This window comes from Barbatula barbatula, assembly GCF_947034865.1.
Source record: "Barbatula barbatula genome assembly, chromosome: 14".
NCBI lineage: Eukaryota > Metazoa > Chordata > Actinopteri > Cypriniformes > Nemacheilidae > Barbatula > Barbatula barbatula.
In genome coordinates, this window is record NC_136777.1 from 19,628,797 (window position 1) to 19,656,413 (window position 27,617).

At 39.8% G+C, this 27,617-nt stretch overlaps 1 protein-coding gene across 4 annotated transcripts; it reads left to right on the plus strand.

Moving 5' to 3' along the window:
- LOC306903616 (uncharacterized protein) lies at positions 1-27,617 on the plus strand. Of its 4 annotated transcripts, none has more exons than XM_079472926.1 (19): positions 1-844; positions 1,489-1,590; positions 1,692-1,828; positions 1,952-1,994; positions 2,193-2,318; positions 2,402-2,500; positions 8,395-8,616; positions 8,977-9,114; positions 9,196-9,318; positions 9,408-9,521; positions 16,380-16,607; positions 16,881-17,018; positions 17,159-17,263; positions 17,498-17,589; positions 19,367-20,069; positions 20,148-20,594; positions 22,368-24,383; positions 24,949-25,039; positions 26,763-27,617. In XM_079472926.1, the coding sequence occupies exons 1-19, from the start codon at positions 278-280 to the stop codon at positions 27,413-27,415; spliced, it is 6,144 nt and encodes a 2,047-aa protein (XP_079329052.1). In that variant the 5' UTR covers positions 1-277; the 3' UTR covers positions 27,416-27,617. The 4 variants fall into 4 exon arrangements, with proteins under 4 accessions (XP_079329052.1, XP_079329053.1, XP_079329050.1 ...); XM_079472927.1 differs by having other exon boundaries at positions 3-844; positions 17,501-17,589; XM_079472924.1 differs by having other exon boundaries at positions 138-865.

Here is a 27,617-nt window from a genome sequence, read left to right on the forward strand (position 1 = left end):
GCTGGCCTTTCCCCATTCTTTTTTAGCTTGAGGTCTTGTTCAGGCGCTCTGTGGACTCTTGTTTATTTTTGGGGAAAGTTAACGGTCTACACTTCAGTTAGAATGTAGTAAAACACTTCCTCCCATGCGACTTTAGCACCTGCGCGATTTATGAAAAGTGCACGATATCTGCACAGTTACACGTTGAAAGTAACGTGGTTGTGAAACGGACTCATTTGCCACTAAGAAACGTGTGGCTGCTGGACGTCGCTGATCGGTAAGCACCGACTTGAGTAAAATGGGCAGAAACAAACGCGGGAAGGGAAGAGGTCAACCCAAGAAGGGGATGCGTCCTCCAGTACCCCATCAGGCTGAAGAGCGCTGGCCCAGGCCTCCTCCTCCCGGCGGGTTTCGGGGACCCGCTCCAGTCCGCCCGATGGGTCCACATGGTCAAAGGTTTCCCATGCATCCAAACGACTTCGGACCGCAACACAGAATGATGATGAACAACATGGGAGGCGATAGGCGATTTATGGAAGATGAACCGTTACACGAGATTAATTTCCAGGACAGACCCGGATTCTTTCCCTTTGAAAACCGCGGCGACCCTCGTTTTCCCCATCACCAGGGGTTTGATGACAGACCACCGCCGCAACGCTTTTACCCACCAGAGTGCGGACCGCGGTATCGTCCTCCGGATTTTGACGATCGACCTCCAGACTTTTACTCGCCCGAGTTTCGAGGCAGACCGCCGAACTTACACCCGTCTGAGTTTAACGACAGACCGACGATGAACCCCGAATATGAACCAATGGAGTGTTATCGTCCAAGAGACCCGAATTATATGCCGCAGATGGATGCACATGTAAGACAGCTATTAAAACAAGTACATATTTCAATGAATTTTTTTGTGTAATGGCAGTGTTGTTATAGTGAACATATAACAATAGATATCGTGAATGTGCCCATTTACGAAAAATATGGAGTGTTATTGATGTGACAATGTATCTTAGGAAAATAATGCTTTAAAAATAACAAAAATGCCTCAAAATTGACTAAACGTGTTTTTCCATAGATTGTGGTCAATACTTATGTGGTTACCTCATGATGTTTTGTATTTGTGTCTGTGACACTGTCCACCGTCCCTCTACATATGACGCACAAATTGTGATATTAATACCCTCAAAACCTTGCAGAAATTGAGAAACAAGTTTTTTGAATAATGAGTTCTAACAAAATCTAATGTGAATCTATTACAGGTTTTACTGTATGTGCAAAGCTTTAACAGTCAACCAATTAACCAGGTTTTCTTTGGTACTTTTGTTATATCTATGTCTATATAATCTATGTCTAGTCTATGTAATGAATTGTTCAGTGTTATTTTGTCCCAAAATGTTTATCATTTAAGTAAATGGTGACTAACAGCTGTACAGCTCTTAACATATAATAACGATATGACTTGTGTGTTCATGCAGATATAAACATAGTTTTTGTTTATTAATAATATAGGGCAACCCTGCATTTAGAGAGAGAGGAGGGTTTGCTGGACCACCACAAGATTTCCAAAGCCCAGGTTCAGTACCAGCGCAACCCCAGACCCTTAAGGCCCTTGTAAGTATGCCTCTCCATTCAAATATTTATTCACTGAACGGCTGACATTTTATAAGGGTTGTAGATTTGCGATTGAATCACTGGTGTGGATTTTGTCTCAGGACATGCCTCCCCCCAGAAAACCCTGTCCGCCGCCACTGCAGAAGAAAAAAGAACCGGCAAAACCTGAAGAGAATAAAACCGAGACTTCTAAGACCGTAGCATCCAAGATATCAACATTCAAGAATACCATAGCAACGTAAATTCATAATGCATGTTCTGTAGAGATAATTTCTTTGTTGTGTTTCAATTGTTTGAGAAAAATGAAATACAAAGAGAACGGTGAAGTAGAGGTGAATTAATCTGCAAAACATTTTTTCAGTGCACCTCGTGGACGCTCATTTGGAGTCATTACATTTATTGGTGTAAGTACTATTGCTTTCAGTGTTTTATTTAAGAATTAAAAAGCCTTGTTATATTGTAAATATGAATGAATGTGTTCTTATATTACCTTTTTATTAGGTGTCTTTCTCCTCCAAATATGACTGTTGTTAGATAACAGTGCTATAAAAATATATTTAGCCTTTTGGTAATATCATCCAATTTGTTTTATTTTTCCACAGAATAGTTGTGGTTTCATCGAGCGTGATGATCTGAGGAAATTTTCTTTCGCTTTTAATGCCTTTTACGGAATCCAAGCTCATCTGGTGCCTGGGATTAAAGTGCATTTTACCGTAGTAAAGACTTTGGTAAGTGTTTGTGTAACTAAGCACTGTTAATGAAGCATTGAATTGGATTGTTCATGTACTTTAACTGTTTTTGGTTATCTCAGGGAAAAGAAGTGGCGACTGATGTGAAAGTGGCCCCAGGAGGAACGGAGGACATTGAAAGTACGGTGTATGAAGGTGTTGTTATTGCAGCACTTACTGATGTAAGTCACATTACTAGCTACCTGTTCAATGACTATAGCAGGGTTTTATTAAAAACCTCGAGTTCAGATTATCTTAATACTGAATACATAGGGTTATACTTAGTGTTATATACACTAAAATGAATTTGTTTGAGTTGGTCGATATACACTGCTGTCTGCATAGTAAGCTTGTCTGAGACTGTTTTAAATGCACTTATCCCCCAAAGCCTTTCAAACACTGTGATGTGATGGTGAGCGGTAAATATATGCAGGATAATGTTTTCTAGTACAGTTTAAGGCTGTAGCTATCGATTATTTTGTAATCGAGTATTCTACCAATTATTCCATCGATTAATCAAGTATTTGGATAGTAGTTTTTCTTATTAAAGAGAAATACAAAATATACAAGAGTAAATGAGACAAGTCTCTTAAAATGAACAACTAATTTGTTTCCTTTTTAGAAAAATTTACATTTGTATTGCCGAAATTGCATACATATCTGTGAAAACTAAACCCATGTAACACATTCCATTGCCATATTACATAAAAAATGCAATACTATACAAATATATAAATAAAGCCCTTTTCACACAGAGATCCCGGAAAATATACTGACAATTTGAATTCACACGCATCGTGTGAAGATCTCGTATACATGGACCACGGAACGCATCTGAACAAGGCGGGGCCATAATTTCAAGTCACGCGGACGGGGTGGGGGCGCATATGCATTGAAACAGACAATATTACTGATGTATTAAATAACGTTGCGGAGCACTTTATTTTATTCCGACACTACACGGTCACAGCTACAGTACACACATGATGAACACGCACACATGCTTCCTCCGATTAACCCCTCTGATCCCACTCTAACATTCACACACAACAGGCCATGCCTATTTACACATAAACGCACAGATGAAACTATAGCAAACAACAAAGTACATCCAGTCCACAACCAAAACTCATCTTGCTGCCTTGTATCTAAATCAACATCATAGTCATTATCATCACAAGTCAACACTCATATCAGACTGATGTGCAGAGCCGCGCGCTAACACACACAAACACCTTACAACAAAACATGCGCAGCTGCGCAGTTAAATGAAAAGTAATCAACACAACAGGACAACGCCTACTGCAGCCATACCACAGAAAATGAAATGTAGGTAATTTGAAAAAACTGACTTACGTTAGTGGTTCTTGAACTTCCCAAAGACCAGTCTGCGTCGTTCATTTTGCTGGATGAATTCCTTTGCAACAGCAGTCATGTCCACTTGTGCCAGAACATTCCGGTGTATGTGGCTGCACATCAAGTCATTAAGCCGTCTCTGTGTCATATTTGAACACAGGTATGTTTTAATACGGCGAAGTGTTGAGAGATCTTTCAGCTGAAGCTGTAGTGACTGGGATCGTGAAAAACAGTTTCAACAGTTTGTGCACTTCCGATTGTAGTTCTTTAGCCACAGGGATAGCATTCATTGCTTTTTTAAGCCTTACTGATGTTATTTCAGACTTTGTTTGAATCCCTGATGTCTTTATGGTGTCTGGCAACATGCTCAACTGCACGCAGACTGTTGAAGTCAAAATCTTCTGCAAATAAGGATGTTACAGAAGATGGGAGCGTCACCTGTGTGCCAGAGGCCGCTGCGACAAGCAGCTTTTACATATCCGTCACAACCCCGAAGTCACTCTGATCAAAACGACGACTCTGTTCATTATTCAGCAAGTCCAACACCTCAAAGTATTGTTTTCTGTAATACTCTGATGGGCTCTCAAATGCGTGCTCGGTATCCCCGGCCCAAGCCGTTTAGGGAGCCTGTGTTGCCTGGGCAACTGTGGGCATTCTGTCAAATCTTTGGAGGCTTCAATCACTGACTTGAAGAAGCTGTCAAATCTGACCTATGTCTCTGAATAAAAGCTTGCGTTACAGCGACTGTACTCTGCGTCTTGTAGCATTGTGTCAGTGGCTTGTAATGTCTTGGACAGCTGTTCGGTTGGATAGAAAACCAGATAAGCAAGGCGTAGACCAAAATAGGTGCTGACATTTTCAAGCATGGCCAAAATGCCTCCAGCTTTCCGAGCGCATTCATTATGGGATTCTTCTGAAAACTCTTCCATCGCAGTGGCGAGTACAGAATAGTTGTCTATAACTGACTTTAAAGCACCAGTTCTCACTGTCCATCGTGTTGGACAAAGGGTTCGCAGGTTTTGTGTGTCGGGTTTCATTTAGTTTTTTAGTGACTGAAATGCATGGTTTCATTTGGGAGATTGCTTAATCAGGTGTGTCACATCATGCACAATATCCAATGCATCTCGAATCACTTTGCATTTTTTCCCAGCGTCTTGGAGTTGTACGTTTAGGCAGTGTGCCAAACAATGCAGAAATATAGCTGCAGGATTGTGCACTTTAAAGCTCGCAGCGACTCCCTTCAAGTGACCTGACATGTTGGCAGCTCCGTCGTAAGCCTGCCCTCTGCACAACTCAGGCAATATATTGCCCCATCTCAAAATGTCATTTAGCACAGTGAAAATTGTGTGTGCATCTTTTTTCGGTAAATCAAAAAGACCCAAAAAATCTTCACGCACTGTGTATGTGTCATCCACCCAGAGAAGTACAGTCACAAGCTGTTCTTTGTTAGCAATGTCTCTGGTTTCATCCTTGAGTATCGCATAGTATCCATCCCGAATAGGTGACAAATCCTTTCATAAAACATCAAGTGAAGTCAGGTGGATCATCTCATTAACAATGTCATGACACATGTAATTCTTCTCCTTGAGCCACCGTTTGATATCGGGACAGTCCTCATATCTCAGCTGCATCAGCTTATTCAGGTTACTGCACTGTGGGTTGTTACCGTCTATGGCTAAACCTTGGCCGGCCAAAAAACTCAGAGAAGTTAGTTGTTTTATTAGCATCTCTCTGTTGATCCTCTGGTTCTCTTGAAACTGGGTATCCAGCTGTGTGGCCAAGCTGGGCTGCTGTGACACAAACACCTGAAATTGAGCCACACACGCTCCTTAAATGTTGGTATAGCATTTTTTCAGTTTTAAAAACCGTGAATGGTGAAAGCAGGCTCGATGTTTTTGTTAATCAGGCCTTTGCTTGTACAGCAGCGACACTGCGTGCAGTAAAGTTTCCCGCTTGTTTCACACAATGTCAGCCAGTTAAAATCTTTGAACCACTGATATTGAACTGATCTTCCTCGTTGTGAAGACCCAGTCCCCTGTACCTTTTAGGTCTTCATCAGCACAGCAGGCTCGTGAGGGTTTTGTGAGATCCCCCCGCAGCACTCACTTGTACAGTGGCTCTCAGCAGCTTGGCTTGAAGCCGGAGGCGAGAAGCTAAACAGGGCTTGGTAGGTCGTCGGAGTCCGTGGTAGAGATGGACGCCCCGGGTCTGTTGATGAGGCCACAGTGGAAGCTGGAGTAGTTTGCTCATTTTGTTTTGCCTGTTTATTAGTAAAAAAATCCCATATTGACTTCTGTCTCTTCATTGTCGCAGCCTGGTAATGCCGCCAGCGGTTAAACAGGTGCCCGCCTGCCTTTAGCTTGCGACGACGCTCATACATGACAGACGTAGTAACTGCATCGACGTAACGTCGTAGTTGATAAACAATGCACACAAATTCAATTCAAACAATTCAAATCAAAATGCAGCAGTCAGTGGGAGTTTTTTTATCGGAAGCATTTGGTGAGAGTGAGTGAATATGTGTGGTGACAAGTATTGTTTGGCTCGTAAAAACACAGATTCAACTTAGGCTTTTTTTCATATCAGATAGTTTGTCAGAGAACATAAGTTGCCTGTGCCCAGGCCCCCCCGTTTCCGTGGTCTTTGCCCGTATAGTCACGTGATGTAATATACTGCGCTGTAATGTAATGTGCATTTTTTTTGTCGTGAAAATTGTCATATGTAACCAATAAAAGCAAATTGTTTGGGTTTGTTAAGTGCAAATTTACACAGCCTTAATGAAAAAATATAACGGAATTCTGCGAAGTAAAATTAGACAATATTTTTGCCATATAGCCTAACTGCAATAGAAAAGGCACGGTATTATAATTGTCCGGTAACATGATGAACAATATTGTGAGTTTAAAAATAAGTTTTTTTTAAGCATTTCGATTTTGTAACCATTTCGGAATAAGCTCAGGAATAATGGTCTGTGGGGAAAAGCAGTGCTCTGTGTGTACTGTAGTTCAATGTATTCAACAAAGCTTTGAGGCAAAAGATTTCGTTCCAGCCATGGTACAGTTTGTTGGGGAAAATAAATTTAATTTTTTCTAATAGGATGAGTCTGTATGAGTTCTGTTTATGCATGTGTGTTGGCCTTGAGTGATAAGAAAGATTCCAGGGAATGGAAACATTATGGGAACGAGCGATATTGTGACAGGTGTTTTTTTTTTTTTACATGCTCCTTGTTAGTAAATCACCGGCAGAAAATTCCACTCCCATCTGTGCTTTTTTTTAATTGTGCTCTTGTGCTATTTTGCTCTGTGTAGTAAATCTGTCCCTTAATCCATTTGTGTATGAAATCATGTGTGCATCACACGTGCATGAAATTCCTCCGTACTACCCAGCTATATAAAAATATAGTATAAAAGCCCCTTTTCAACACTGAGTATATCCTGGTTTACTCTAGGATAAAGGGGCTTTGTGATTCAATATGATGCATTAAAGAAAACTCCCCCCTTCAAGCCAAACCATGCAGTTATCAACAGAACATTTCACAACAAAGTGAACGCCTGTTAACACATTTACAAACCCTGATATGAGCCCTGTTTGTAAAGTGTAATTGTGATCCTGGACCACAAAACCATTCATAAGTTGTGGGTATATTTGTAGCAATAGCCAACAATACATTGTATGGGACAAAATTAGGGCTGGGCATTGATTCCGATGTTTTGAATTGATTCTGATTCACAAGCACTCGATTCGAGAGTCAATGTATATAGATTTAATAAAGAGCCTATAGATATTTCTTAAAATGATCAGTAAATATCACATAACAATGGTGAATTAAAAAAAGAAATGAAAAGCCACAAACCTGTATATTAAACTTTAAACACACTTGGGAATATTGAAACAGATTAGGTTATTTTACATTTATGATTCAGTATAACAAACAAAATTAGCTGTAGAGAGGGGCTGCAATCATATGAACAGCTGCCTTTTATGTGAAGGTGATGTTAAATTCAACAACAGAGGATCTATGTTAATGAAGCAATGAATGAAACATAGCTCCCTGTTCTAGCATCCACCCGTTGTAAAAAGAAAAGGACATCTAGTGGATAGTAGTAGCAATAACATTCACGTTCATGAATGTTCAAAGCGTGCAGAAATATGAATGAAAAAAAATTTATTCCCAGCTTTTGAGAATTGATATTGAATCGACCGCATTTCAAAAATAATTTTTTTTGAGGCCACCTCTAGTCAAAATGATCTATGCCAAAATCATTAAGATATTAAGTTAAAAAAAATATTTTGGTGAGTGGATGCAGCAACATCGTGAACACGCTGCTGCCCATGCTTTACCCCTCAAGTTTGGTATTTACAGTATGTAAAGCTTAAAATTTACGTTCTCGGGTTCATCTACGCTCCACAACGTCAATAGAGAGTGTTAAAACAAACCTGTTTCTTATTGGAATCGGCCTGCTGATAGATGAATGGTCAAATATTGTTGTATCCAAACAAACCGGACATCAATGAAAAGCTTATTTATTCAGCTTTTAGATCATGTATAAATCTCAATTTAGAAAAATTTACCCCAATGACTGGTTTTGTGATCTGCTGCTGAATTGTAGTTGTCTCTCAATAAATCCCTGAACATGTACTTGAAATGCTCACCTAGATCATTTTGCTTGTATTTGAATTTCCTTGAGAGTTTTTCACATTTCTGTTTGTAATTATTCAGGACAACACCAAGGAGCCTTACCCCGGCCGTGTTAGAGCCATTATCTCTGTGGATCCCATTAACCTGGCCTTTGGGAAGACAGACACCAGTGTGACTCTTCTACTGTATGACCGTGTGGAGTTTCACCTGATGTCTAATGTTCTTACTAAGGAACAAAGAGCAACAAACATCAAACCAAAATTACCAGACACTTTTCAGCTCACTAAGGAAATCAGGGAGAAGGTAAGTGTCCCCTCATGACACAGAGGTTTGTCTGTATAAACTGTTAGACGACCATGTTACCATCATGTTCCATTTGCATAAATCCCAAAATATTTTACTGTTACATCGCCCCGAAGTTTGCTGACTTAAGCATGTTGAGGTCATTACATGCTTCCTATCGTGCCATCCGAGTATAAAACTGGGTGTTTCTCTACCTGCCCATTTGTGTGGTCATGGCAGAAGCAAGCTCCAGACACTAATGTGAAAGAAATTTGAACTTTTTCCCTCGCAGGATTAACATATTTAATTTTCTTATATATGCCTTATATAGCCCGATAAGTCAGTTGTGTAGAATAGAATTTTCTATGATTTTATTCACAGGGTGTGATTGTGGAAAAGGCCAATGGAACCCTGACCATTAAGTCAGAGAAACGCGATCATCTGACGGCCTCTGCTGCCGACCGCGTATCTGAAGATGAACTGAATATGAATGATGAAGTGGAATTCACAGTTTTGTCTGTGAGTAAAAGTGACCATACCACCACATCATGCTTTATATTGTATTCAAAACTAAAACTAATACATGAACAATGTTTTAAGGGCAATGACATAAAGAAGGCCATCCGACTGAAAAAGCTTTCTAAGGGAATTTTAAATCAGGACAAAGTGAATAAAGCTATTTCTGAGAAAAACACAGCAGCAGTTTCTCCTGCCAAAGATAGGGTAATTTACATTTTTCATTTTGGCCTTGAGTGTCTTTTGCAGAAACCTGACATGAACTGCTTTGAGTTATCTACATCTTTTATCTGTAGTGGAAGCCATTGACCTCGGAGGCTGGGTGTCAGGAGTTAGTTGTCTCCAGTGAAAATCATGAGGGAACAATTCTCAAAACCGCCTCAGAGAATTCACAAACAGCAGAAAATGAGGTAAGCTATAGCTATGATCAAACGGGATGCTCTTATGTCCGGATGCAAGGGTGTGTAAACATTAAAAAGCACGTTTTTATTTTTGGAAGCTCAAAAAATGTCATCTCCTCCCCAAATTAAACTTTTATCACCCGAATAGGGCTTATCTCAGTCCCAAACCTTAAAAGAAGATTATTTCCTACAAAGATTGACTTATGAGCTACTTTCGCTAGTTCCCCATTTGACCTAGTATCTGTGATGTGTTCACTGTGGCAGACTATTTCTGTTTTATTATTTTATTTAAAACGGTAGGAGATTAACTTGAATGTGTCAAATGACAAAATTGGATTTTTCACAAATCTTGAACATATATACACTCGACTCTTAAATATTAAATCATTTACAGAAGTCTAAAAAGGTCCTTGATATCCAAAAGACCTTAGAATGTTTTGTGGCAACAAGCATCTATGGGAGGATTACTCAGAGCGATGTAGGGGTTCTGCTTGTTGGCTTTGAGTGATAAATGAGATCATGGAGTAACAGACCCTACACTAAAAAATCCAAACCTGCAATATGATTTACTATCAAATCCCCCCCAATCCTACAATATAATTTACGATCAGAAACCCAAACCTACAATGTGATTTACTATCAAACTAATTAATGCAGTATATCAAAGCTTTTATCTAGTTGAGATTTGCAGGTTCTGGTGATCTGAAGCTGCTTTGAACTGTTTTTCATTCTCACTCCTGACACACACACACACATACACTGTTAACTGCCTTATTCTGTCCTTGACTGCTCTAGTCTGTATCTTAGATATGTTGTAAATAGAGCCCGACCGATATGGATTTTTGGGGGCCGATGTCGATATTAACTTGAAAAGAGCCGATTTATAAGCCGATATTTTGATTTTGAAAATAAACTGGATATTAGACCCATTTCCTATAAACTGCACTTACACAACATTCAATAGCAAAATATCTGCCTGTTCTAGGTATGTGGGCTGTATAAACCATTTTCCAGAAGGGATGTTAAAAAAAAGCCTTAGATTACAGTCTCAATGACTAAACAATTGCACATCTAAAGTATATATTTTTCAATGAGACAAAACAGTCTGGTTTTAAACATTTAACACTTTTATTTACTTCCAGTTGAAGCTGGTTTTAACAGTGTGTACTGTAAATAAATTATAAGTTAAAGTTAAAGTAAAAGAGCTATACCAAACAAATTCAATATTCCACAAAACCATAATAAAATTAAAATAAGTTAAATGTATAGCTACATATACAATAAATAAATATAAAATAAATAAATAATACCAAAATATAATTAAAACAATGTAGAATGTTCTCAATATATACAGCACACAGGCAAGAGGTTCACACTTTGCTGCTACATCGTCCTCTTTTTTCAGCCATCTGTTGGGCAGAAAGAGAGACAGAGAAAGAATAAGCATGTGTATTAATAATATCACCATGTATCATTACTTATGTCATCATTACAATTATAATAATAATAAACAGGGATATCCTACATGGGCAAAAATGAGAAATATTTTTTGGTTTTTATTTGTCAAGCAATAGGTATTACCTATTACCTATTTATATTTAACAATATTATTACAACATTTTCCTGTTATGTCTGTGAAGCTGCTTTCCCCTAACGTTGTAACCTTTAGATAACGTTACCTTAACGTTCCCCTAACGTTGTAACCTTTAGATAACGTTACCCTAACGTTCCCTTAACGTTGTAACCTTTAGATAACGTTACCCTAACGTTCACCTAACATTGTAACCTTAAGATAACGTTACCGTAACGTTCCTCTAACGTTGAAACCTTTAGATAACGTTACCCTAACGTTGTAACCTTTAGATAACGTTCCCCTAACGTTGTAACCTTTAGATAACGTTCCCCTAACGTTGTAACCTTTAGATAACGTTACCCTAACATTCCCCTAACGTTGTAACCTTTAGATAACGTTACCCTAACGCTCCCCTAACGTTGTAACCTTACACAACTGTCTGTGCATGAGCAGGAATTAATTATTATATATTGGCAGGAATGAATGAACAGGCAAACTTTAACTTGATTAGCGTTAGAATAACGTAACAGTTGTTTTTTCGAGGCACGCAGTACATAACTTCTAGTCATTTACTACACGTGCCCCCTGCCACAGATACGCGGTCATTATGTGGGAAACACTGCAGATATATTTAGAATAAGTTAAACGCTAACGTTATAGTTTGACCTCTTATTAACGTTCGCGTTCTTCCACTGATAAACATGGTTTTAGTTGGCTTTGTGGCTAATCTAATATAGCAATGCATTAGCGGCTGTAAGTGATGTTACAGAATATTTAGAAGTGATTATGATAGGACCGTTAGCTAGAACTACCACACCGTTTTTATATGCAGTGTATGAACTAAATCTACAATCATTTCACATGACGAACGACAGACTCACCGTCAAAACAGTATCTCCATGCCGGGTGTAATGCTGCCACTGGCTTGCTGAAAGCTTTCTTCTGTAGTGGATTTCTGGCGCTGTTGTCAACTGGGGAGTTGCAGACCGCCCTCTGGTGGGCAAACTATGCAACACTCATAACATGAGTGAAGCATGAGACTCTTGTTTCTCATGTTTTATCGGCCGTTATAAACGCCGATGCCGATTTAAATGCCATTAGCTCATATCGGCCGATAATATCTAGTTGTAAAGCTCTTCTCTCAATACAGAAAGGAATCTCCCAAACGGGCTTCAGTTGCTGGTTGATGATTTAGCAAAATTACTTGGCAAAAGTTCGACAAAAGAAGTGGTTAGTGTTAGGTCTAAGGCCTCATTAAATGCGCACACATATAAATGGGTCAAAGATGTTAATATGTCTGCAGTGATTTTGTCCTTTTGTAAGCACATTAAATGTATGTAAAATGTCTACTTTGTCGCTAGGGGCCTCCACCTCTCTTAACCTTACTGAAACTTTATTGAATAACGGCAGTAGAAATGAAAGAGCTCTTCTGTCTCACCTAGGCTGTACGAGACCTCGGCTTCTAGAGACTCCTCCGAGAAGTCGGCGAGGACTAAGCTGGCCACCAATTCAGCAGTTCTCTCACGAGCAAACCCTTTCCCATAGGTTTTGCCGTGTGTACATGCTGCATAATTCAGCTGTTTTCTCACACAATGAGCAGACCCTCCCCTAGGTTTTGCCTTGTATATATGCGTTGTCAGTCAGCCATTTTTCACACAGGGAGCAGACCCTCACTTAGGTTTTGCCTTGTTTATATATATATCGTGTAGTTCAGACGTTTCTTGCAACTATGAGCTGCTTCTCTTACACGAGCAGATCCCGTGCTTAATTTTCACATGTGAGTGGGCCCCTATTGTAATGGTGGCATGCCATGTCAGCACATGTTGTGATTATTCTTTCACATGGGTGCTGTTTACGCATGTGCTACATGCATTTGTGAGGTGTCCCCTGTGGGACAGTGGTTAGAGCCGTTCAAAATGGCGACGAGCGTTTCCACGCATGTGCTCTGCATTGGTGAGGCTCCCCCTGTAGGACAGAGGTCTGAGCCGCTCTCTTCTACACAGAATCCGTGTTCGATTCCAGTCTTAACCATCTCTGTTCAAATTACATGTAATAAGATATAACGCACACGTAAAACACGTTTATTTGCTCTCATCATTTCCGGAGGATGTCAGCCCTCTCGTAGTATTTGGGGAGTTCAATATCCACCTGGACAACTATTGTACTATTGCTCTTTTAAGACATATCGCTTATTGCTCCCTGAACTCTTTGTAAGTCGCTTTTGGATAAAAGCGTCTGCTAAATGACTAAATGTAAATTTTAATCTTATATTGTACGGATGTGAAGCGTCTGTAATGCCTGTGTAAATCCTTTTGCCTTAAAGGGTGCAGGTTTTCCACCAAGTGGCTTGTGATTCTTTCCATGGAAGCAACGCTGCCCATGTGACTTTATGGGTGTCCGCCATCCACAGTTACGGCTTAGCAATGTTCTCTCGCCCCAAGTCGAATGATAGTCACCATCCTGTCCCTTGTCCATCATTGTATGCTTATTACGCGCCTCCTCACTACTATTGGGTCCTCGCTTTTTGCGTTCTTTCAGCCTTATATGAGGTGCTTATCAGACCCCTTGTGTAAGTTGTCTGCCATTAGTGTAATGTGGCGAACAGCCCCAAGTGTAGCGTCTTGTTGTGAGTAGCTAAAGCATGTTTGTTCATAAGGGTGTAAACATATGATCACGCTCTCCAGACTCAGTCACGGTTCAAGCTCATCTGTGAAGGTTCACGTAGTGAACCTGTGGGAACGAGGACTGGTCGCGTGTTGTATACACAAGGGAGCGTTAGCTCCTCTAGGGGGTGTTTTTTTGTACTCTTGAGTGCGTGTATGGTACTATGTAAGACTATATTTTGACGTTAGCCCTTATGACTGCGGTGGCGAGAGGGCTATGGCATACCGTTTCTAATATGGATGTTGTCACGGCTATTGCTGCTTTTTATGCATGAACGTTCAGTAGAAAGCGCATTCAGATCTGTGAGGGTAACAGAATGGCAGAGACCCTTTGCCCTCTGTCCTCTTCTCCGGCCTAAGATTTTGCTTTGAGAGTGCTGGCTCTCCCTCTAGTTGATCCGATGCATGCGATCTGTTGAAGAGGCTTCCGCGTAAATACCAAGCCTGTTTTGCGAATTTTGATTTACAATGCTCTCTGTGCAGTTGAATGTAATGGTATGTCACACACAGACTGCATGATCATGTGCCCATCAATCTAAATGCCATTTCGTACGCAAATGGTATACTCTCTGAATTATGCTTGATCCAATGGCCTCGTCGGACGCCTTCACTCACCATGCACAGTATATATGTTTTGAGCTTGCGTGTTTACGCGACCGCTTCACGCAACGTCCACTATTAGCAGCTTGCTTGGGTAGCTTGTGCAGTGCTCTGCAGCAGCATACTAGCTTTCTGACTATGCTGTGTGTGTCAGCTAGGTTGTATCACTCGCACGAGCCTGTGCTTTATAACTGCATTTTCGCGGTACAGGTTATGACTCGTGTGAGCCTGTGTCTTATACAGTATGTGGCCGTGTCCAGACACCGTTACTGTCTTTGCTGCTTGGGGATGCAAACATACCAGGTCGCACCCATTTCCATCCTCACTGTGTACACCGGTTTCCTCTGCCCTGTGTTATTTATTCTGGCCAGCACTTTATATACAGGGTTTGTTTCTACCTTGCTCGGCCCCGGCACTTGCTGTTTTTAAACTTGTTATTCTGCTATGTGTACTGCTACCCTGCTCAGTGTAGTAGCGTAGCATTCTTTCAAACTATGGTGGTATGGTATTCCCCAGAGTTCAGTGGGAGTTGTGCTGTGTGCTACTGCCAAGGTTTATGTGGTGCACGGTATGGGTTAGCTCCGTTTTTTGCTGTTCTCACGACGTGATTGAACACATTTCCACTGCGTCACCGGAAATTATGCATTTTGCCCAAACATAGAACCGCAGTCGTAAGATTCTGAGGTAATGTGGTCCAGATGGTGTAATATATGGGGTGGCTACCACGCCCCTAAGCGCTGTCTTGGACCACATTGGCCAGTTACATTTTATTTTCTACTGCCGTTATTCAATAAGGTTTCACGCATTGTCTCGTTCCCTCCTCTTAGGGAACTGAGGTTACGACAAAGTTTTTGGAGTCAAAATTTTGGTTGGTTGGAAATAATGTGACATTCAGTCTAACGCAATATTTGTGTACAAATTCAAACAACATGCTTATCATCCTACATTTTTAAATATATAAATGATAAGGGAGCATTTTACATTTTATTGTGCCTTAAATGAGTAAAAACACTTATTGACAAATGGGCAAAACCAAGGATAGTGGCACATTTAAAAATGTAAATTATTATAATATTTTTCAAAATAATGAGTCTTTTAATATGCCATAATCTTGTCAGGCATATTTACAATCAATTTGTTGCACTGAATGAAAATCAGGGAAAAATGTATTATATTTATTTTATGGTCAGAAATACAAATAGTAGGACAAATTTAAATAGTCAAAAGTGCCCCAGAACTGTGGGCATTCCGCAAAATGTTTTCTTTTGTGTTCAACCAAACAAGAAATGTATACATGTCTGGAACAACTACAGGGTCAATAATTCATAAGAATTATCATTTTTGGGTGGAGTTACCCTTTAGCATCATCCATAAACATGATTTCTAATCCACATCTGATTGATTATTAGTGGTGGAGTTGAAGACCGTTCTCATTATTCCATGCTCCTTCACAGCGTCATCAAGCATGTGCCTTTGTTAAAAACAGGAACATTATTCTATGCACGGTGTTAGGAACATAATATTTTTTTCCGGTGCACAAGGCCACAAACCGTTTCCTGTTTTTTAAGTCTGGTACTTCAGTAACTAATTAGCAATTATTTTGTATAAACCATGACTCATTTAAGTATGCTGACGTGAATATTGATATTAAGTTATTGTCTGTCTTTGTAAAATGGATCAACAAATAATTTGAGGATCAGGTGAATAGATGGTGAAATGTTCACAATCCCGTTGCTTTCTCAGATCAGTTTGTGCTGAATCAATATGTGAAAATAATAAGTACCTGGTGATGTTTGTTGAGAAAATTTCTTAATCTTAAAAAATCTTTGGGATACTTGAGGTTTCTTGGGCAGCTTTGGATGAGAGAGATTTCTTTATGACTGTAATGATAACTTTGTTAACTATATGTATAGCTGGAAAAAAATACCTAAGTGACATTTCTTTAATCTTGTCTATTTTTAAGAACAAAGGATCAATGATGGACACTTTTTTTTTAATGCAGTTGTGTTCCAATTATTTTGCTTTGCGCAGACGGGCAAGCAGGAGCCTGCTCTGGGTCTTCTGGTTACTACGGTGGAGGGTACAGACAAAAAGTTGTCTTTCAGATCGGCTGACGTGATCACAAAAGCCACCATGATGGTCGGTGACAAGGTCCAGTTCAACATCTCCACCAACAGCGTCACTAAAGAAGAAAGTGCTGTCAATTTGGTGATTCTTCCCCAGAGCTTCCAGACAGACTCTAAAGAGCAACGAAAGATTGTGAGTGTTTTAGTGGTGGTTTTACTTCAGGGGTAGGTTTTGGCCGATTCACGCAAGATGTTTTGGTGGCTTCCACACTGCAGAGAATTTGTATAGTTTATCTATCAGCGGAAGTACCCACTTTTTGTCGTGTTCGCCTGTTGTGCATTACACCTTAGTAGATCTTTAGAATTTGGATCTAGAGGCAAAACTAGACAACCGCTCCTTTAAAATGTCAGATGTGCGAAAAACTTTGCACATGCTTATGCTTACGACATGCTTTTATCTAAATAGGGTCACGTTATCAAGCTGGATGATAATTCTGGCTTCATCAAGACACAACAGGACCCAAAAATATTTTTTAACATGAGTGAGCTCATGGAAGAAACCAAGCTCACTTTTTTCCAGAAGGTTGAATTTACAATAGCACCGGTAAGTTCACTGCCGCCAAAACATCATGACTTTTGTCGTTTGACATTAGTTTATCAGTAACTACAGGCTGAAAATTAAATAAAGAATACATTTTGTATGTAAATCATGTTTTCGTGGTGTGTTTTTCCTGCTTTATGAAGAATGAAGGAGCTGCCGGTGAAAGTCAAGCTATCAGAATAAGACGGCTGAATGAGAGCATCTTCACCTCAGCATCAAAGCTAGAGCCCGTTGGGGTTAAAGAGAAGGTGCGGTAAATCATATTTCTTTGTTTAAAAGAGTAGTTCATAGACAAATAAAACTTTAAAAAAGCGTTACATTGTATACTCATGCTCTTATTCATATAAAGGCCTTTAAACTATTTAGGCATGATTTGAAATTGTCGTGTTGATACGTTTAATATCAATAGTTGATCTGTTTAGTTAATATGACTTGACGGATCCTAAATGTGGCTGTTTATACCACATTTGCTTGGCTGCCAGCAGAAGAAATTGACCATCAAATTGCTGCAGGATTCAGTGGACAAAATCAAAGAAGAGGTTAAAACAGAAGGAAGTGACTCGAATACTGAGGCGTAAGTAGATCATGAGCATGTTGCTCATTTTAATAGATAAGCACATTCTCTCAAAGCTGTTTAAAATCTTTTGCTGTTTTGTAAATTGTAGAGCTTGTTTTTTTTACAATGCAAGCTTGTATCATCACAGTTTAGATCTTCAAAGAGACACGGAGGCTTTAAGGGCAAGTTATGGTCGTGCATAGGTTACTCCGTAGGCAACGCACCGGTTTCCCTTTTATACTCGTGCATCGTTGTCAGCCACGACAGGCAATGACCACTAGGCGTCAATTTCCATGCTCATGCTGCTTGTGTGACCATGACAAGAGCCGAAGAAGCAGCTCGTTTGAGAAGCATTGGCCGTTTCTCAATATGCGTTCTTCAGCAGTTTTGGTTCCTCGTGTTCTCGCTTTATGACATCAGTAACCATCAATGTCTGGTTCCAATACTCAAGAACACAAGAACAGGGAGCACTTGAAAGTAGGGATGCACCAATATGTCAATTTTGACCGATAATGACAGCCTATGATTCTTTAACATTGGAAGCCCATAACCAATATATTGGCCGATATAGAGTATCTAGATATTGATATATCAATCCCTAAGACTGAAACAAAGGGCAAACGTTTTATGAAAACATTCACTGCAGAAAACAAGGTGACCATTAGTTTAAAATCATATACCAAGCCTACCTTACACTAGTTAAAGATTATTTCACCTTCAAACTTTTCTGGTATATTTTGTATTCAACAAACAAATTATAGATGTTCTTCCTGAGCAGCCCGGAAAAATTTTCTTAATAGCCACAAGTCTAACAGGTCTTAGACTGGTGCCTGAATGCTTTCTGTCTTGAGTCAAAGAATGCTTTTGTTCCTATAATTTACATATTTATAAATACTGTATCTACATCAACAATGTTTTGCTAATAGTGGTAAGTAAATGATCATGACTGAATGACAGTACTGTACTGTATTTGTACAGTGAGCAGCGTGCAGCTGAAGAAGTTTAACCAGAGGAAATTATTTATGATTTATCTATAATATATATGCCTAAATTGTATTATCGGCGGATACGATAACATTAAAATGACTAATTTATCGGCCGATACAGATATGGACGATAATTTATCGTGCATCCCTACTTAAAAGTACCAGGATGTGTTCTTGATTTCAAGGATGCATCAAATGCAGCCTTGCGTGCACAAGGAATCCACTTGAAGTCACTGCGGCATGTCCATCCAAGTTCGTTCTTCAGAGGCTACCTCACAAGACTGCACGCTGTCCGTTCTTTGCATTCTTGGAATGGAGAAACGGTCACAATCAGTGCTAGCGACAAGTCAACAGTCACTTTTGTTGCAGCTTGAGAACAAGAAGAACAAATAATTTATTTGGATCATTTATTCAGAAACGTGAGTACGCTGTCGCAGAGTTTTTTTTACCTGAGGGATGTGTTCAAACAGACCCATCACAGGACTTGTGGTCTGCATTGAGTTGACGTGGTGTTACATTTTCGGAGTGGTGCACTTCAGTCTATATGCAGAGTAATGCACAGCCTGTGGCGAAGGTATGGCATAGTTCCTACGCACGACCATGAATTATGCTTTAGGAATGTATTGGTGTAATTTAAATGCTTGCAGTGAAATTTTGCACTTGCTAAACATAGTTTTGTGTTTGTTTAGTTGTATGTTTATAATATTTGTATTTCAGTTTCGATATTTCTTTCAATCAAGAAAGATTCGGTTTTCCACACGTTAGAATAAACTTTGTAGGGTTTATCTTGACAATTTCTTGAACTTTAGCAAACCAAACACTGGAACAAACAAGAATCCACCATCTACGACATTGACGGGGGAACTGAAGAAGGAATGTGAAATCAAACAAGTAAAAGCAAAAAAAGACGACAGATCACAAAGCAGAGACAGAGATGCTGGTCATCGCAGGCGGAGTTGCAGCAGAAGCAGAGAAGGTGATCGGCGCAGGCGGAGTCGCAGCAGAAGCCGCAGCCGGGACAGATTTGGCAGAGTTCACAAGAGTTCCAGCCATGAGAGGAGGGACAGCAGATACAGACGCAGTCGGAGCAGAGAGCGCTCAGAGAGACGGCGGCACAGTCGAAGCAGAAGCAGAGAGAGGAGTAGCCGAAGTGCCAGGAAAAGAAGCTACAGCCCAGATTACAGAGATGATCGCTCTAAAAAACACAGCAGCAGCAGTAAAGATGCCAATGCCAGCAACAGGAAAAGAGACCAAAGCCCTAAGGAAGATGTAGACGATGAAATATTAAAGAAAAGGAAAGAGCTGATGGAGCTCAATGAGATGATTGCCCGTAAGAAAGCCATTGTCGCTATGGAGCAAAATGCTAAAAGATTTGAGGTCGAGGGAGAAGGACAACATGGAGTTCAAACCTTCGATTACCAACATTGTGAGAACCTGTGGATGCCTGAAGTAAAACCAGTTAAGTCCATTTTGAAGAAACAATCTGAGCTTCACAGCGATCTTGCTCTTCAGGTTGGTTTCCATTCCGATAGTTTTCATTTTGCATCCCCTGTTCTCTTGCAAGTCTCATCTTTTTTATTTTTTTCGAAGGTTTCTGCAATCGAGGAAACTTCTATGTTCGTACAAAGCGCTGGTATCCCATTCCCGTCTCTAGACTCACAAAGGACAAGTGCTTTCAAATCGAATACACCTGTTTACTCTATACTGGAATATGAACCTCAGAACAGTTTGACTGCTGCAGGGTCTAAGAAGATACATTTACCTCATATCCATGATCCAGAACTGGAGAGAAAACAGAAGCAGTTAGATGAACTCAGTGAATCCATAGCACGCAAAAGAGCAATAATTGCCTTGGAACAGAAAAGCCGAGGTGTTCAGGACTTGACTGCGATGAAAAGGGAATTTGAGATCAACCCTGACGTGGATGGAGAACAGTTTGTGTTAACCAAAAAGAACTTATGGAGCGCCGAGATCAAACCCAACATTCAACCGAAAAAGTCCATTCTGAAGAAACGCACAGAGCTTCTCAGTTTTCAGGTTTGTCTCATTTGTCATAAATACGTTGTATAGATGAGCAAAGGAAGAGTAATATAACACCATCTTAAAGGTTTCTTGTATGAAATGTAGCAGTGAGGTTGCGAATAACAACTAAAGGCTCACTCCTCTTTTACCCTCTCTTTTTGGAAGCACTGCGGTGGCTGACACAGGACAAAGATGTCGTCACATTTTTGCTTTTTGGCCAAATGAGATAACGTATTTAAGAAAAGCCCTATGTAGAGCATTACTTCATTTGTGGATTATTTTATGCGTGATAATGTTTAATGTCCCCAACAACCTCTGTAATCCCATTTAGCAACTGGGGTATTACTGGTGTGTTTTACGTCATAGAATAAAATTGGATCATATTTGGTGCTTTTGTTAACCACAGACCTTATTTTGGGATTTTAACCAAAAAACTTTGCGACGATAGAACTGGAAGTGTCCAAAAATGCTATTTTCTGTGATTTCCCTGCAAAAATATGACATCCTTGTGGCACTTCTGTAAAAACAAATCACGTACAAACCACTACTGGGAGCAGCCAACATAACACACAGTACTGTAGACTCATACTGTATGCTATCGTTTCATGAAATATTGTTTATCAATATGAGTAATTCTCTTTCATATTATCTTTAGTTAAAATTATCTTTAAAATTAAATTTATGTTGATAACAATGATAAGCTTGTGACATTTTAACTCGATAGGGATTATTTTTACAGCCAATCAGACAGCAGAAATAAACACAACGTCAATAGCATGCAGCTTTTAACATGCGCGACAAAGTCCATTTCATACTGCACTTGACAAAGAAAACGTGACATAAGGAGGAAATCATGAGACGAAGCAGCAATACAAAAGTGAAAGTAACCTTGAGTTGTCATCGTGTGGTTTACAAAGCCTCTTATTTTTCTTTGCAATCGCTAGTTAAACAACAAACTGCAAATAGTAACCCAGAAACTCACTGCAAAGACAAGCACAAATGTTTTTATCCGTTAACGTGAGTTTGCACATAAAAAAGTAAAACATGCAATCATGTTACATATACACGGTAAAAAAAAATGGACTACAGTTTATGAGAGATGTCTGTAAGGTTCACTGAATGCATTGAATTCCACCAATCGAGCAAGACATTGCAGTGCTGTGTATGTGTGCAGGTGCTGCAGTTCTTCTTTTCAAGGAGACATGAGCCAATAGCGTTACAGAGTCTTTTCATTGGTTGAATGTACTGAATGAATGCACACTTTTCTAAACGAGTCAATTGAGTCAAAATGAGATTGAATGAACTGGTACATGTTGGCCTAATATCCTCCGTGTTGCAACAGTGCGTGTCCAATTAACAAATTATACTGTATTCCAAAATAAATATTATTTATCGATCCGAAATGCCATATGTTAGATGGCTTGTGCGGAGCACCCGGTAACTCATCCCCTTCAAATGTCAGTCTGCTGCAAGTACCATTTTAAATGCAACGGCTGTTATATACATCCAATCAAATCACGGAGAAAGACAAAAGCGAACGGCCACTATTTGTCATTTTAAATTCCATTTCACTCAGAAATGCACACTCACTACTAATTCTTATATCGTTTATTGTGAGGGGGTTAATTTTTTCATTCCTATGTCATGTATGTTGTAAAATACGTAAGATTGGACCCTCAGATTGAACGTTTTGCAGAATCCATAAAGTGGCCAATTGTACATAGGCAGTAAATGGTGCAGAAAGAGATTTTGTATTATTATTTGTAAATGGCATTTCATGTTTTTCAGAGTGACACAACCTCAGTTGATAATTATGATCAAGTCAAGCCAAGTCAGGATGATTCTCATTTTACAAAAGCATCTTTTCAATCAACGGCAGCCTCCCCATTCGTCAAGTCCTCGAATCCACAACCTGTTCGTTCCGATACTTTAGGGTTATTTAACAAAATCATAAATGAATCACAACCCTCCCTGTTTAACAAGTCCGCCATTGTCCCAAAGTCACTTGCGCAAGCATCAAACCTAAGATCTTTACATGACCAGAACCCTCTCGGCATGTCTAAAGCAACCGGTTGTCAAGAGGGTCAGCTCAGGGTCATCTCTTCTCAACCTCATAGCGAAAGCCCTTCTACAAGTCAGACCTCACCCTCCGATCAAAAGCGTACCATTCCGACACAAATGGAGCGCTTTCTAAGCGCTCTCAACAAGGCCGACTCCAGTGTTGTAAGCTCATTGATTCAAGAAGCTAGAAGGGATTTGCCTGTAGTAAGCAAACCGAAGCCCCCTCAGCAGCAGTTAGATAGAAACATACCCTTCATGGATGACATTTACGATCCTTTTCTAGAAGACGACGACAATGATGAGCCGTCCCTTGCAGTAAGAGACGCGGGTAGACATTCCATCCAAAAACTGGGCAAAAGCCTAATGGAGGCAGAAGACCCCAACCAAGATGACCTCTTGCCTCACGAACGAGCCATACAGGATGGTAGTGGCTTTTCTCAGCTTGTTGGAACAAAATATGGTGAACAAGCCACCGCGAAAGCTGAAAGGAAGCTTCCCTACGCTCATCAAATGGCTCGGGATAATTGGTCCGCACATCAAGCAGAACCAGATTGGTCTGAACAATGGAAAGCATACACGGAGGAAAAAAATCTGTATTCGCCTAAACAAAATGCATATGCTGATAAACCAGATCTGTACAGAGAAAGTAGTCAGTCCGCAGAATACCATAGCGCCAGTCCAGACGTCCAGCGTTCTTATGTAAAAGAGATGCCCGATAGCACTTTTGACAAAAGCGTAGGTCGCCAGCTTTCCGAAGAAAGCAACGAGGTTAAAAATGAGGATCAGTTTGAAAAGATTCAAAGTCTTCTTCAAACAATTGGTTTTCATTTAGACACTGGAGAGGTTAGCAAATTGGCAGACAGGACCAGAGAGCGGTTGTATGGCAAGGCGGTGAAACCTCATAGCATGCCGTCTTTTGACCGAAATAGAGAGTCGTCCGTGAGCCGATCTGAGCGTGGAGGGAGTAGCAGGGCAGATTCCTCCGACGCTGAATGCTTACGATCGGTTTCTCCGGCTCAGTCGTCTAATCGTAAGGTTTACATGAGCTACAAGGACTCTGTTAAAAACAAAGACCAACTCAAAGTGGAAGATGTAGACCTGACCAGCATTAAACGGACCATTTTGAATGTGAAGTCGGAAGATGACACGCCAGATCCTGTCACGACGCCAGCCCAGCAGACAGCGGTTTCTCTGGCTTCTTATCAACCTTTGGAGGTTTTACCTACAGCTGAAGCTGCCAGTTCCCAGTATGCTCAAAACACCAACGTTCCAGCTTTTCCGCCTTCACAATATTCTTACTACAGTAACGAACACAATCCGTGGAGTGCTTATTCTCAGTATGCTTCATATGGCACGTATGGCACTATGCCTCCGCCACCTTTTCCTAGTTTTCATATGCCTCCGAATATGATGCCTGGTTATAGTTCGTATGCACAGCAATCGGTCAATCCGTATCTTGTGGCTCCTCAGCACTTGCCAGTTCCCCTTGTGCCCTCTGTATCGCCCTCCAACAACATTGTCATCTCCCCTGTAGAGACCAAAAAAACCCAGCCATCGGTTAGGTGCCTCAAAACTATACAAACTGTTAACATGACCGCTGCCACGGACGTGAATCCTGACGCAGATGTGACAGCTGACACACATCCTGAAAGTCAACACCCGATGCAGACTCCGTCGAAATTAATGATGGACGAAGCTGGGAGATCACAGGTGGTTACCATAACAGAGGAACAGAAGAAACGGGTATGACATCTTTCCTCAAACTTTCTTCAAATGTGGAATCGAAATCATTTTCTGTGATCCTCTGTCAGGCGAATCCTAATGCTCATGTTGTGTTTAACACGTGTTATACTCATGTCTGCGATGTAACTAGGGGTGTCACAGTATATCGGTATTGACGTGATATTGATAACCGTGATTATGTAAATTGTGTTATTACAATGCATATGATAATATTGTAAATAGTCAAGCACTGAAAAACCCCACTAAATATTTAAGATGCATTTGGCCTTGTTAGTATCCTTGTAATCTTGCTATTATATATTTATATAATCCTCGATAGATATCGCGATAATATCAAAATCTTGATTCTTGAAGTATGCGAGTAGTGAAAGTCTGATATTGTGACAGCCCTAGATGTAACAAATGTCTGAGTATATCCAATTCTATGTTGCTATACGCTTGTTGTTTTAATGGTATTATCACATCTGCTTTCTGTAAGATTGTGAACATGTTATAAATGTACTGGTTGCTTTATCACCATTGTGTCAGTGAGAGTTTTGTTCTCATATAATTGTACTCTGGGCAGCTTGAGCAGTTTAACCAGAGAATGAAGCTGAAGAAAGAGAAGCAAATGGAAGCCCAGCGATCGCGTGGACAAAAACAGAATTCAACTCCAGGTATTAGTATTGCCCTTTAGGTTCAAACATTCATTATCTTATTTTTGCAGTGCAAGATGTTTAGGCACAATTACTTGCCTAAATTTTAGGTAAATATTATCCAGACCAATGTTTAGACCAAAACAGCAGAGGTTATCAGAGTAGTTCTGATGAAACAGTCCCTTGTCAAAAGTATCAGAATTAATAGTCTTCAAAGGAAAAAGTTTCCTGGTGACTCAACTGCTGTAATGTTGTGCTAGCATCGGCAGGGTATATTTCTTTGTAAATGTACAGTATTTTTAACAGAATTGCATTTAATTTCACTGTTGCTGGAGTTTAGCCTCAGGTTTAATGCAGATTAGCTGTTAGTGAGCATTCAGTATCATATGCTGCCTTCAAGTGGAGTGGTAAATATTGTAATTACCAGTTCCAAGCACCCACGTATCAACCAAGCAAAGTCCTAAACTAAAACTTAATGGAGTTCTAGATGATACACAAGTTGCTGATTTGTGACATGGTACAGGACGTGTCATGATGGAAAGCAAATCTGTTGTAATTGGTAATGTATTGTTTTGTTATGCTATTCAACCATGGAACAGCTTATGGAAACAAAATATTTATTTAATGCTAATGTATACACAATCATATGATTAATAAAAAACTACTAGGATTCCCATGACCTATCTAATGGGCTAACAATTTTAGCACTTTATTGTATTTAAGTAGTTATATAAATCGATTTGGTGTCAAATATTCATAAAGTCCACAGGAAAACTGTCACATTATCCATATTTTGGTTTAGTTGACAATACCACAAGTACAGTGTTATTTTCTGACTTGAACTTATGTCATACCAAAGGCTCAATGTGGAGGTATCAACATCCAAATGCACTTGAAGGCAGCATTATTTGTTAAGTTTTATAATAATTTGGCTTTTTTATACTGATAGGTTTCTGCCAGTATTGTAAGTATGATGCATCTCTTGCTCTTAAGATATCATGTGAAATGTAGCCCTTATTAGACAGAAAGGTACGTTTTGTTTGCATGAACCCCTTGTATAGTGTTCATATCTATGGGACCTGTGTTTTCAATCTGACATTTGATTCATTTAAAATGAACATGTTTATTTTTCACACATACCATAGATATTTCTTTATACTACAAACACAAATAGCATATTTGTATATATACATTTAAATAAACCGAGGTAAATGACAAATATGAACCATATAAACTTGCTTATAATTGGGTTAAACATCTGTCAAGTATTTTAACATACATTTTTATTGCTTAAATGCAACTATGATGGGTATTAAAGACACGAACACCATACAGAGGGTTAAGACCAAATCCAGAACTCAGTTCATTTTAAAAGCAGATGAGATGCACATTTCAGTTATATGGGCTGTTAGTGCATTCAAAACAGCTAGACATCAGTGGCAAAATTCCTTTTTACAACCATTTTCAACTTGACACAGGCATCAAACTCAATATTGATTAAATGCTAGCAAGGTTTTCTTAGTAAGATAGCATGAATTCTAGATTCTACAAAACTGGTCTGCAAACCCCTGCTCAAAGGATTATGTTGTAGACGCGTAGCAAGCAAGCCACGGGAGGTTTTGTAGCTTACAAAATATTTGAAATACCCCAACGTTGGAACATGATCCGTCCAGTAAAGAAATGTAATTTGGCCACGTCCGTGGAGATTAATACACACCCTATCTATATTGTAACACATTTACAGGTAAAAATACCCCCAGTGAGAAAAAGAATGTGTGGATATGTGGCCACTCTCTGGTTTTTTGGGCTGAGAAGAGGGCAAATTCACTCGAGTTCGGTGGCCAGTTGGGCATGCACCCTAACAGCGCCCGCATCTGGTGGAAGGGCATGCAGGGCCTGACGAGACAACAGCTTCTGCCTTTGCTGCTCGAGCTGAGAGACAGCTGGCCCAAACCTGACGTCCTCATAGTCCACTTGGGCGGAAATGACATCAGCACAACTCCTCCAGACCTTTTCATTAATTATGTGAAGAAAGATCTTGCCTCACTCAAGAACATATTCCCCGGATGCCTGCTGGTGTGGTCTGACATTCTGTCGCGGCAGTTCTGGCGGGATGTAGAAGACAGCAGAGAAAGGGACATGATTCGCATGGGCATTAATGAAAGCATACATAACGTTATTACTAAACTTGGTGGCACCTTTGTGACCCATGACAATATAAGTCCCCGTTCTGGACTTTATAGACCAGATGGTGTTCACCTGTCTGGGAAGGGCATCGACACGTTCAATCTGAATTTGCAGGAGTTTCTGGAGAAGTGGGAGAGTGAGATTGAGATGAAGGAAAAATCGTCAACGGTTAAGGGGCCGCTTCATGAAAAAAAATCTTTTGTTTCCTAATGCGTTTTAAGTTTTCTCTTGTAAATTGAGTTATTTTTTATGTCTGTCTGCTGTTGTAAATTGTGAAAACAGCCTATGTACAATAAAATGTAATCATACTTTTCAATGCATGCAAAGATTTTGAATGATTTAGTTTCTGTTTTTTACATGTTTTGTTTTATACATTCTCTTTAATGTCAAATAAAAAAATGTGATCACCTTA

Bases quoted from the DNA above. Each gene is read 5' to 3' on its own strand.
- LOC306903616 (XM_079472924.1), top strand. From the start codon at position 278: ATGGGCAGAAACAAACGCGGGAAGGGAAGAGGTCAACCCAAGAAGGGG. The intron at 9,522-16,379 runs GTAAGCTATAGC...TGCTTTGCGCAG, and splicing joins CACAAACAGCAGAAAATGAG to ACGGGCAAGCAGGAGCCTGC. The intron at 17,264-17,497 runs GTGCGGTAAATC...CTTGGCTGCCAG, and splicing joins CCGTTGGGGTTAAAGAGAAG to CAGAAGAAATTGACCATCAA.